The sequence below is a fragment of the Drosophila ananassae genome, chromosome XR (assembly GCF_017639315.1).
Source record: "Drosophila ananassae strain 14024-0371.13 chromosome XR, ASM1763931v2, whole genome shotgun sequence".
Classification (NCBI taxonomy): Eukaryota; Metazoa; Arthropoda; class Insecta; order Diptera; family Drosophilidae; genus Drosophila; species Drosophila ananassae.
This window is the reverse complement of record NC_057932.1, coordinates 13982166-13994322: the sequence shown is the minus strand read 5'-3', so window position 1 is coordinate 13994322 and position 12157 is coordinate 13982166. Positions and strand designations below refer to the sequence as shown.

The 12157-nt window shown below is 42.5% G+C and overlaps 1 protein-coding gene across 1 annotated transcript; it reads right to left on the bottom strand.

Annotated features, from left to right (window-relative positions):
* Positions 1 to 994: 994 nt before the first annotated feature.
* On the bottom strand, positions 995 to 9856 carry LOC26515456 (homeobox protein B-H2). The gene is made up of 3 exons (XM_032452102.2): positions 8573 to 9856; positions 3734 to 3986; positions 995 to 2540 (listed from the first exon to the last, which is right to left on the bottom strand). The coding sequence occupies exons 1-3, from the start codon at positions 9591 to 9593 to the stop codon at positions 1940 to 1942; spliced, it is 1875 nt and encodes a 624-aa protein (XP_032307993.1). The 5' UTR covers positions 9594 to 9856; the 3' UTR covers positions 995 to 1939.
* Positions 9857 to 12157: the final 2301 nt, after the last annotated feature.

The following is a 12157-nucleotide window of genomic DNA, read 5'->3' as shown; positions in this document are numbered from 1 at the left end:
AGTACTAGATTTGGTAGACTATTACTATTTGAGACTATTACTACGATATATGAAGTATATAACTACACAAGTACACATATATACTACTATTCTATACCATATACCATACTATACATACCAATACTACTGATAGATATAGACACACTAATAGTAGACATATTACAAAGTATATTATTAAATAAGTATTATAAACTTTATTCAAATCTATACAAACTTATACTATACAACTACAATGCTATTCTAATACTCATTATATTTCATACCATAAATAGATATAATAGAAGATATTACAGTATACCATACCATATCATACTATATTTTATATTACCATATCGTAACACTATTGTATTCACTACTACTATTATTATGTACATTTTCTATCATATCATATACGATTCTATCCTTTTCTTTACCCTTTTATACAATACTATTCCATATTATTAACTTGAAACGAGGATTTATTGAAAGATAATTTAAAATAAGGATAGTAGAATACCATTTTTACTAAACTAAGCCCTTTTAAACTATGCTATCCCCTTTTAACTGTACCATATAATACAACACTATACCACTTCTACCCGTACTTTACCCTACTTTTCTATACTATACTATATTAATAATTTACCATGTAAAATAAATATTTTATTGTATATATGATCAGCTGAAAATTAAGTTATTAGAAGGAACTACTTAAGTAAGACTTTATTTCTTATAATTTATAGAGAATTTAAAGTAAACTTTACTCCCTGCTCCCGACTCGAAATCGCTTCTGAAACCCCCGAGAGACTCACGCTGCCATCTCTAGCAGAAATGCGTTCAGTGGCTTGGTGGTTGATCCGCACCGCTCCCATCGCCCCCTCCCCTGTCGCCAGGCAAGTCAATTAGAAACGTTTCAGGACTCGAGTGGCGAGCGGCGTCTTTCTCGAAGGACTCGCTGCGGCGACTCCTTGCCAGGCCCTTGGCAGGACCCTTGGCAAATGTTAACAATTTCTAAGTGAGCAGTTTAGTGGTCGGTCGGTGGGTCGGTGGGTCGGTCGGTCGACTCTTCCCAGGCAGGCCCAGGCCGGCTCAGGCACTCTCCTTGCCACACACTCCTCGCCAAAATCCGCAAAAATGCAACAGTTCTTCGAGGACCCCCGAGAGTATCGAGTATCGAGCATATCGCCTCTTCGCTTCGACTTCTCGGCTCGTGTGTCAGCTCGCATTAAAATCAGGATCCGAGTCCTTAAGTTCCCAAACAAAGCCCAGTTCGCTCCATCTCTTATTTTTTTTTTTTTTTCTGAATTGCTCTTTTTTCTTTTTATTTTTTTCTTCTTTTTTTTTTACTTTATTATTACACTACACACAATAGACGCCTTAAGACTAGGCTCAAAAAAAAAAAATATGTTTAAAAAAAAATTATGATTGTTTGGAAAAAAAAATGGTTTTTGTTTTTGTTGTTGGTCTGCGGCTGCTTATTTACAAAAATCATTTACAAAAATTTACAAAATTTTCACTAAGCTAGGATTTAAATGTAGAAAAAAAAATGTCATTTAATTTTAATTTTAAGTTTTAATATATTTTTTTTTATATTTAATATTTTACGTTTTTTTTTTATACACAATATTTAAGGGGGGCTATTCGTAGAGACAAATGGAAATGGGGGAAAGGGCTAATACTGGAAATTAAGTTTTAGTTTTTTTTTTTTAATTAAAAAAAAATAAATATTTTTTAACTTTTATATATCCGTTTTTTAGTTTTTAGAACTCAACGTGAAGGTTAAACCTTTTTTTTTTTTGAACATATTATTTTTTCTTTAAAAATTAATCTTAATTTTGCCGCCAATTATTTTAATTAATTTTTTAAATATATTTTTTTTTTGCCCCATTTCTATGGTCCTGCTTGAATAGAACCCCTGCCGTTGGTTTGTGAGATCCAGCTTAGGGAGTGGCGACTGTACTTAGACCTCCAGGGCCAGTTCCTCGTCCTCCTCCTCCTCACGCTCCCGCTCCCGCTCCCTCTCGCGCTCCTCCTCCCGCTCCTGGTCCTCCTCCTCGGCCAGGACCCGGCGCGGCGGACTGCCCGGATTCAGAGGCGGACTGGGGGGCGCCCGCTCGCAGTCGGCCTCGCTGTTGGCGCTCTGCGACGTCGCCGGCGAGCGGCTCAGCGGCTGGGCGGCGGCGGAGGCAGAGGCCGAGGCGGAGGCGGCCGCAGCGGCGGCGGCGGCATAGTAGCCGCTCAGCATGGGTGCGGCGCCGGGGGGCGGGGGGGCAGGCATGCCGGGTAGCGCCATGCCGGGCGGCATGCTCGACGGATACGGGATGCGGTAGGAGGCGGGCAGGGCGGGCTTCTGGAGGGCGGCGGCGGCGGCCGCCTGGCGGTAGTAGATGTCGATGGCGGAGGGCGGGGCGCCGTGGGGCGACTGGGCGGCGGCGGCAGCGGCATAGGGCCAGGCGCTCAAGTAGGGCGTGGTACCGCCATAGAGGCGCTGGAAGGCGGCGTAGTTCCCGGCCTCGGCGAGGAGTTCCAGACCCACAGCCGTTTGGCGCTTCCACTTGGTCCTGCAAGGATAAAAATAAATAAATAAAAATTAAATATTAAAATAATAGATTTCTTTTTTAAAAATTAATAATTTTAAAGAACCCCCTTGACTCTCGTTCCTCTTGAGAAAAAAGGACGATCCTGACAAGTCCTCTCGATTAATCACAAGAACTGCCGAGTCACTCTGGCCCGTCTCATGTCCCGTTGAGCGGCTCTAAGGCTTCCCGCCCAACTGTTTATATTTCGCACTTAATTGTTTTGTCATTAATCTTAAGCCAGCCCACCAAAAAAAAAAAACACAAAAATTGAAAATAAATAAAAATACTCTAAGCCGTAAGGCCTAATTGGCAGGGACACGCCTCTCTCTCCCTCCCTCCCTGCTGCTCCTTTCCCTCCGATATCCTTCTTTTTTGGCAAATCCTTTAATTGTTTTTGTGGCGCCAGGTCTGAGACGGAAACTAGAACTAGAACCAGGTCGATTTTGGGTTTATTTTCCACTTTTTTGTGCCCATTCATGGCCGGAGTGGCCGAAGTGGCAAGAGCAGCTGTGAAAATTGTTTCTTTTTTCGAAAATGACTTTTCAAGGATCAGTTACAGTGTCTCTAGCACTTTCTTGCTCAAGATTAAAGTCTCTAAAGAAACTTAAAAGAGCAGACTCCGTAGAGCAAAAATTCACATCCGGTTGTGTTTTTTTTTTGCTCCGTCAGCAGACAGTCTGCTCTGCTTCTTCGCACCATTCTGCTGCTGGCAGAGTATAATTTTTGAAAAAAAAAATATAAAAAATAGTGACAAGTCATTGGGCAATAATTAAAACCGAAAATAAAACGCGATCGAACGTAATAAGGCAGCAGAAGCAGAAAAAACGCAACAGTAACAGAAACGTAACGAAAGACTTAGGCAACAAACTTGCACTCAGAAAAAAAAATTGAAAATGAAAAGAAAAAGAAAATGAAAATTTAACGATTTTTACGAGACAGAGCGCAAAATGCAGCAAATTAAGTAATCAGCATAAAAAATAAAAAAAATGGAAAAAAACAGAAAAAAATACAAACACGCCGAGATATCCGAGAGAGGCATTAAAATGATTTTTATTGGAAAAGTGCGCGAAGAAATGGGCGCAACCCATTAAAGGCGCTGATTAGCGGGCCTTAACCCCACACCGCCACACCACTGCTTAACCCATTAATCCCCGGGCATGAAAGGCGCCGCTCACCTGCGGTTCTGGTACCAGGTCTTCACCTGGCAGTCGCTCAGCTCCAGCTTATTGGCCAGCTCCATGCGGTCCTGGACGCTCAGATACTTCTGCCGCTCGAAGGACTTCTCCAAGGTCTGCAGCTGATGGTCCGTGAAGGCGGTCCTGGCCTTTCGCTGCTTCTTGCTCAGGCTGAGGCTCAAATGGGAGGAGGAGTCGCCGTTGGCGGAGCTGCCGTTCTTCAAACTATCCTCGCCATCATCGTCCTTGCCACCTAAAAAATAGAGACAGTTTTTTATAATTATTTATTTATTTTTTAAGTTAAAAAATATTATTTTGTATTCTTCGTAAAGATAGTAGCAATTCTTCCCGCCTCTCTTGTAGATTCTTCGGACATATCTCATATTTGCAATTTTCTGCAACATTTACGCGCTTTTTTGTTCTTTTATGGCCGGCCAACATGCAACAAGATCGTGCCTCATGGGGCGCATGCATGTGGCAACATTGTTATTTTTGTTGTTTTTAGTCTTTTGCTAATTTGCAATTAAACAGTTTATGAGCACAAATTACAACAAGAGAAGCAACAACAAACAATTATCAGCATTACCTTAATGGATATATGCGGCATGGATGGATGGGATGGATGGAATGGTTGGGAGGGGGAGGGGGAGAGTTGCAACCTGAAGCCAAGAAGACCAGAAGACCAGAAGACCAGTAGACCAGTCTTATTATGTGTTTTTGTAGAGATGGCTAATTAAAGAAGTCTTTAAATGTGCTTAATTTTGAAAATTTCAAATAAAAAATAAACCAAAAAAAAAAGATGCAAGAACTTCTCTCAGTGATGACTGAGGCACTTACTACTCTACTCCACTCTACTCTCTTTCAGTCACGCCTTCCTGTTCCGCCTTGCCCCTATCTGCCTCCCTCCCCCCTCTGGTGGCAACACCCACCCATTTTTTGTATTTTTTTTTTAGTTCATTTTTAATGCATTTAATAGCGGTTCCCCTGAAGAAGTTTGACTTTCGAAGCATTTCCGCAATTTCTGTTCCACACTTGGCAGTGCCCATGTATCTGCCACTGCCTCTACACCCTCTCTACCACCACCCCCCCCCCCCTCCCCCCTTGTGTGTTTGTTTCGCATTCGCATTTGTAATTAAGTGCTTGTGGCTAAACTGTATTAAACATGCTTAAGTGTGCAGCTCTGACTTCCTTAGGCTGGCCTGCCAGTTGCCACTTGCCAGTTGCCAGTTGCTAGTTGCAAGTTTGCCTGCTTTTTTTTTTTTTTTTGCATTTTAATTGTGCAACAACTATGGGAAGAAGAAGCAACAGCAACAGCACCACCACACATTTGCAATTGGCCTTTTTGCATTTTAATTAGAAGAACCTAACCGTCTCCCCCCTTTTATTTTTTGCACTTATTTCCAGACATTGCTGTCTCGGGAAGCTCTTTTTTTTTTGTTTTTTAGTATTTTTAAACGTTTATCAACATTTTGATAATGTTGGCGTTTAGTGCAGTCTACAACAACAACAACAACAATGTGAGCTTACATAACGGTTGTTGGGGGTCTTCGTGCTGCCTTCATGCCTTTATTATAAATAGTAATTATTATTAATTTTTTTTAGCATTTCCTTCACGGAAAATGGCTGGCGAATAAAATCAGGAACAGAAACGAATTAAAAATTAAAAAAAAAATAATATTCAATAAAGTGTTGGGAGAAAAAAATGAATACTTTTATATAATAATGACATAAAGTGCTTAAAAATGAAAATTAAGCATGAAATTGAATAATAGAATAAAAAATTAAAGAGAACTGGCAGAAAATGTTAATAATTTATTTATAATTTTGGCAAAAATGACACAAAAAAGAGCAACCAATTAACCTTTATGCTTAAATTTGCGATAAAACTCAACGAAAAATCAATCAAAACGAAAAACAAAGAGGGAAAAATAAATAAAAAATCAAAAGAAACAAAAGACTTAAGCAACGAACTTGGCCCAAGCGCACGTGATTTTTTAGGGATTTTGAGAGCTTGAGGGACCTGGGGGACCCTGGGGGATATGGAGGGGATGGAGTGGTGAGTTTATCCATTAAACCCAGTGCGGATTAAGTGGATGAGCTGGAAGCCAAAGCAAAAAGTCATGAAATTCCTGAAATGCCCGAAAGATGATGCCCCAAAATATCAATTTCAATTCAAAATCATTTCTCCGCTCTGATCCTTGGCACTTGACGGAGGCATTGGAGTGGCAACAATGGAGTGGGGATCAGTGTACAGTTCACTGGGCAGGCTTGTGGGTCAATTTCAAACGCGGTATTCGGCCTAAGAAAGGGCCAGGGCCAAGAAGACTGCAGAAGAAGACTGCAGGAGAAGAAGACTGCAGCAGAAGACGGGCCAGAAGAACAACAACTGTCGCTCGCACGCGTCTCAAGTGACACGCGGCGAGTGTTGAACGCGTTCGAGTGCCTCTTCCCTCTCCCTCTCTCTCTCTCTCTCTCTCTTGGAGTGTATTCTTGTCTCTTTCTATTCTTAATATCCCTATTCTCCTTCTTCCTTTTTTTTTAAGGATTCGGCTAAGCCTGGGTGGGCTTTAGTTTGCGGTTTTCTTGCAACTTTTAATAATTATTTTTGGAAGCAAGGGTATCAGAGTCTCGTCTCTACAGATAGAGAAAGAGAGAAAAAGAGAGATAGAGAGAGAGAGAGAGAGAGAGATAACCTGTAGAAGGAGACAAGGCATATCCAAAAAACCAAAAATGTCAATGGGTGTATAATATTTTTTTTTGTTTTGTGACTTGGTGTGTGGGTTTCTCCAGCAGATTAAATTTAATTTTTGATTTCTTTAGTTTTTATTATTTTGTTTTTTTTTTTTATTATTTTTATTTAAACAACAAAAACAACAGTAGAGTGTGTGTGTGTGGGGCTGACTGGCTTTGTTTGGCTTGTGGCTCAAATCAAAGCAATTTAAGACAGCGGGAAGTCGAGAGCAGACGGGGGGTCCCTCTCGCTGGGGACTCCTTCGATTCGATCTCTGGGCAATCTTCTCTTTCTGGGCTATAGTTTAATTTGTTAATTGATTCTGGCACAAGTCAACAGATGTGAAAATTGTCCATAAAATTGGATAAAATTATTGCCGCCATAAGAGGAACTATCAGAGAAGGAGTCTCAATCCAAAAATCAAGAACAAAATCAATTGAAAATGCAAGATTACTGGCTTTTAAATAGTAATTTGTCATTATTTGCATAACATTTAAAAGCAAAATCAATTAAATTGTTGCAAGCAAGTCAGCGGGTAGAGGGGGAACCACAATCAAGGGCATTTTTCCAGCAATTCTAGCTATCTCGGTGACAGTTCTGAATGGAAAATAAGCTAATAAGTGCACATTTTGCTAATCCACAAGGGAGGGAGAGGGAGAGGGCGATGGCATAGGGAGAGGGGAGAGGGGAAAAGATAGTGCCACCAAGACACCTGCCTCTCAGACTCACCTGTGCCAGACACAGACACCCCTCTTGTCTCTGTCTCTGCCTCTACCCCTGCCCCTTGCCAGCATTCTTTAACGTTTTCCCAGTTCGAGCCTCACAATTTATGGTGGTTGTTGTTGCGGTTGCTGTTGACGTTGTTGTTGCCTTTGTTGTTGTTGTTGTTGCTCGTTATCTATTAGCTAACAGCCACGGCAACAGAAACAACAACACAACCAACACCTCACCTCGATAATGCACTCCACATACGGAGCCCAGACCGGAGGAAGTCAAGGGTCAGGGATTGGTTTCAAGATTGCCGGCAGTTGGCAGCTTGTTTTCTGGTCCTAGTTTCTAGGCCGATTTTATGAAGATTCAATACTTTTATTTTATATATTTACACTTTTCTATCAATCAGTTTCTTTCGTCACAAAAGTAAAGCATTTGTTGGGGAAACTTTCACGGAAGTCGAGGAAGTCAAGGCCTGTTTTTCTTGAAAGATTAGTCTTAGGTTACGAAGTGTAAAGAGCTAAGATCTGAAACGCTTTAATTATTTAGTTTCTTTCGTCACAAAATTAAGTAATTTGTTCAGAAAACTTAAACTGAACTAATTATTTAATCGAAGAACAAATAAGACAAGAATCTGTAGCTTGTTTTCCTTCAAAAATAGTCCTACTTTATGAAGTTTGCAGAAAGAGAACTAAAATCTTTGAATTTATTCAGTTTCTTTCGTTACAAAACTAAGTCATTTGCTTCGAAAACTTCCACTGAAGTAATTCTATAATCAAATAATAAAGAAATCAAGGGTATGCACCATGTTTTCCCTGGAATATAATGGTAGTTACCAAAATCTAAAGAAAAAAGATATGAAATCCCCTCTTTATTCTGTCTTTCGTCACAAAACTAAGTAATTTGTTCAGAAAGCTTTCACTGAACTAATTATATAGTGGAAGACAAGGGTCTGTAGCTGATTTTCCTTATAGGATTTATAAATTTGTATTAAATCAAAAGAAATTAGATCTAAAACGCACTATTTATTCAGTTTCTTTCGTCACAAACCTTAATTCCTTGATGGAATAACAAGGAAGTTAAGGTTATGTTACTTGTTTTCTCAGCAAGATAGTCCTAGTTTCTAAAATCCATAATAAATGCTATCTAAAACCCCCAACTTATCCAGTTTCCTTCGTCACAAACCCTAATCATTAGCTTGAAAAACTTTCACTCTACAAATTATATGAAATTTGTGACTTGATTTATGGCTTCTGGGAGAATTAATGTCGAGTGATAACTCATCGGGGGAGCACTCACACCCCTAGCCATCAGTCCTAGGCCCCAAATCACTCCTAATCGAACTCGATTCTCGTATAATTATTATTTAATTTAATTTATTTAGTTCCAAAACTCACCGCAGTCGTCGCTGTCGCTGTCATCGATCGTACTGGCCTGATCGCCACTGATGCTGCTTCCTGCCCCACCTAGCAGTATGCTGCCATTGTTGTTGTTGTTGTTGTTGTTGCCACTTGAAACATTATTGTTGTTGTTGTTACTGCTACTACCATTATTGTTATTGTTGTTGTTGCCATTTGCACCACCCAATTGTTGCAACATGAGCGGCGATCTTGACCGCTCGTCGTGGTGGCTGGGATGCTGCTGGTGGTTGAGATGATGTTGCTGCTGCTGCTGGTGTTGCTGCTGCAGCTGCTGCTGCTGCTGCTGTTGCTGGTGGTGGTGGTGGTGCGACTGCTCCAGGGGCAGGCCGTGGCGGTGGAGCGCCTCCAGGCGGTCCCTCTCCATTTGCTGCAGGTGGTGCGGATGGTGGCTCAGCGAGTGCTGCAGGCCGTAGTGGGCGGGTGGAAAGTGGTGCAGCATCGGGTGGTAGGGATGGTGTGGGTGGTGCGACTCCCGTTCCCTCTCGCGCTCCCTCTCACGCTCCCGCTCCCTTTCCCGCTCCCTCTCGAAGCGCAGCAGTTGCTGCTGTTGCACGATATATTGCTGCAAGGCGGCTTGCTGCTGCTGATGCTGGTGGTGCTGTTGCTGCTGCTGCTGATGGTGGTGGTGGTGGTGGTGCAGGGCCTGGTCCCTGTCCTGGGGATCCTGGGGACTGCCACGCCCGGCCGCCGCCAGTGCTGCCGCTGCTGCTGCCGCCGCCGCCGAAGCGGCCGCTGCTCCGGCCAGAATATCCGTGATCATGAACCGGGATCGGGTGGCCTGTGTGGTGGTTGTGGTGGTGGTGGCTGCCACCGCTGCCGCTGCCGCCGCCGCTCCGGCTGGCATTGCCGCCGGCAGAGCACCGCCGGGCGGTGAGTCGCGCAACCTGGCGCCACCGCCGACGGCAGCGGGATGGTTGGTACCGCTCGTCGGCGCACTGGCGGTACCGCCAACGGGATTGGCCGTTGCTGCGGACATTTCCGGTGGCATTGTGGTCATGTGTTGGTCCTGCACTACCGTTATGCACTCGAAAAAAATTCACGTGGCGTGTGACCAGATAGTAAGTAGCACTTGGTATCTGGTAGATTGTTTTTTTTTTTTCTAATCAAGAGTTATCTGACGGATTCACGTAAAAAAGCGGAATTCACTACCGATTGGAGATGTGGGGAGCGGAGCAGTGCTTGCGAAACAACCGCTCGCCTTTGGCTTTCGACCGAAACTGAAACTGGAACTGAGCTGGCGAGCAACTGGCCAGTCAGCCAGTCAGCCAGCCAGCCAGCCACCTCCGGCAGCAACAAATTGCCACCAACAACAACATCGGGGCCAAAACAGAAACAAAAACAAAAACAAAAGAAAAAGAAAAACATCAAAAACCAGTTGAGTCTCTTTTGGTTGTGACACCTGTCGTTGTCTCTTTCTGTCTAGCGGAGTTGGCCAAGTGGTGTGGTGGGTTTCAGCGCTCGCTCTCTCTCTCTCTCGCTCGCTCTCTCTCTCTATAGCTCTCCGGAGTAACAGGCCCGTCCGTGTCTATTGCCCGCATTTATTGGTCGTAATTGGCAGCAATTGACATTCATTAGGCTTCAATCAGCGGCACTTGAGAGAGAGTGCGTCGGTGTATGAGTGTGTGTGTGTGTGTGTGTGTGGGGGTGTGGTGAGTTTCCGTTCACAATGGCCGCTCTAACGGTTATTTTTATGGCAACTCCACGTTACTTGGCTAGCTTTTGTTTGTTAAAAATTCTTTTTTAATTAAATCACATCACTTTTACGTTTCAACCCTTAATTTGCAATTTAACCCTTAAGCCCTACTTATAGAATTTTTTTTTAAATATTTCTACAACCCTAATGGCTTAATTAAGTCCTTAAGGGGAGTCCTTACTCACTAATAGGCTTTAACAAAAAGGGGGACCTGATATTTATATTTAAAAATATTTATTCTCTTAAATCTCTATATAATATTATTATTATCTCTTAGATCCTTTCTTAGTTCCCCACTTGCCATAAACTTTTTATGGCGAAACCCACCACGATTATGGTAGAAACTCAACAGCTGCCTGGTATCTGATGGATACGCGAAGATAGCGAGATGGCAAGATGGATGGATGGATGGGATGCTGTCAACCCTGTTTTGGGCCAGGCCACGCCTCCTTAAACTGGTTCACACACACACTCTCGCACTGGATGTCTAGATGTCTGGAGTGGCTAGGCCCGTCTCTCTCGCACTCCCTGCCCCTGGCTAGCCCCCTCTCGCTCTCTGGCCCTGCTGTTGCTGCTGCTGTCTTTTGTTATTTTTGCGCTTGTTAACACTTTTTGTTTGGCATTTAAACAGTAAATTGGCAGCAGTTAAATGATGCCAGCTCTCTCTCTTGCACACTCTGTTGCTGTCTCTTTCGCCAAACTGTCCTGCAAATACATATGCAATATTTTTTTTTTTTTTTGGCCTTTACTTCTTTACTTAACTGATATCGATGCCAATTTGCTGCCTAATGTCCAAGTGAATGGCGAGACTAGTGAGCGAGTGGATGGATAAATGGATGGATGGAGAGATGCTGGGGGAGGCACCTCCCCCCAACCGGAGGCCGTCCTTGCCGCAAGGAGGCGGACTCTGCCCCCCCTTCAGAGGTACAGAAAAATGGCCAACGGCAATTGTCTGGAATTATTCACCATCGGCTTCCTGTTTGGATGATAATATCGTGATATTCTCGGAACCGCCATCCTCCAGCCATCCAGCCTGCCTCCATGTGGTTAGAGGAGGGATCTGCCCCCTTGCTGGCTGACATTTACGACCTGGCTAACTGGCCAACTGGCTAACTGGCCAACTGACTAACTGACTAACTATGTGGCAAACGATCGGTTTAGGCAGGAAAGTGCAGACGTGACCGGGATGAAAATCATTGCCAATCGCGGAGGTTTTCTTTCTTTTCCTTACCCCCTCCCCTACTCCTGCCAGGAGGCAGCCCAGACTCCCATATCCTTCATCCCGGAGGCTTGAATCTCAAGAAGGGAGCCATAATTGTTTCATTTTTTTAAATAATACTGCTACGGGGAGTTGGTATCTCCTTCCTATCATATCATCCTGCGAGGCTTAACTTTGCTTATAATTATTACTAAAATTATTATGTCTTTCGGGAGGGAACTATCTTACTTCTAACTCCTCATCCTGGAGGGAAAATAGGGATTAAGAATAGAATAAATATATATCTTTAACTCAAGATTTTACTTTTAATTCTCTCTTCATTTTTATAACTAATATTCCGCCTATTACTTCTATCCTACAGTATAGTATTATTATAGTATAGTATAAGTAGTATTATCTATCTTCTATAAAGAATCTATCTTAGTTCTAAAGGATCTATCTTATTCTTATCATTCTAGAGGGTAAATAGACTTCACTAAACTTTAAATTGAAAATTCCCTATTAATCACTCTTATTTTAATTAAATAATAATTATATTTTCTTCTAAGGAATAGTTTGTATAGTTTATATTCTATATTTTATATATACATAGTAATATGTATATATTACTATCCTACCTCCTATCATATCATCCTGACCGGTAAATATG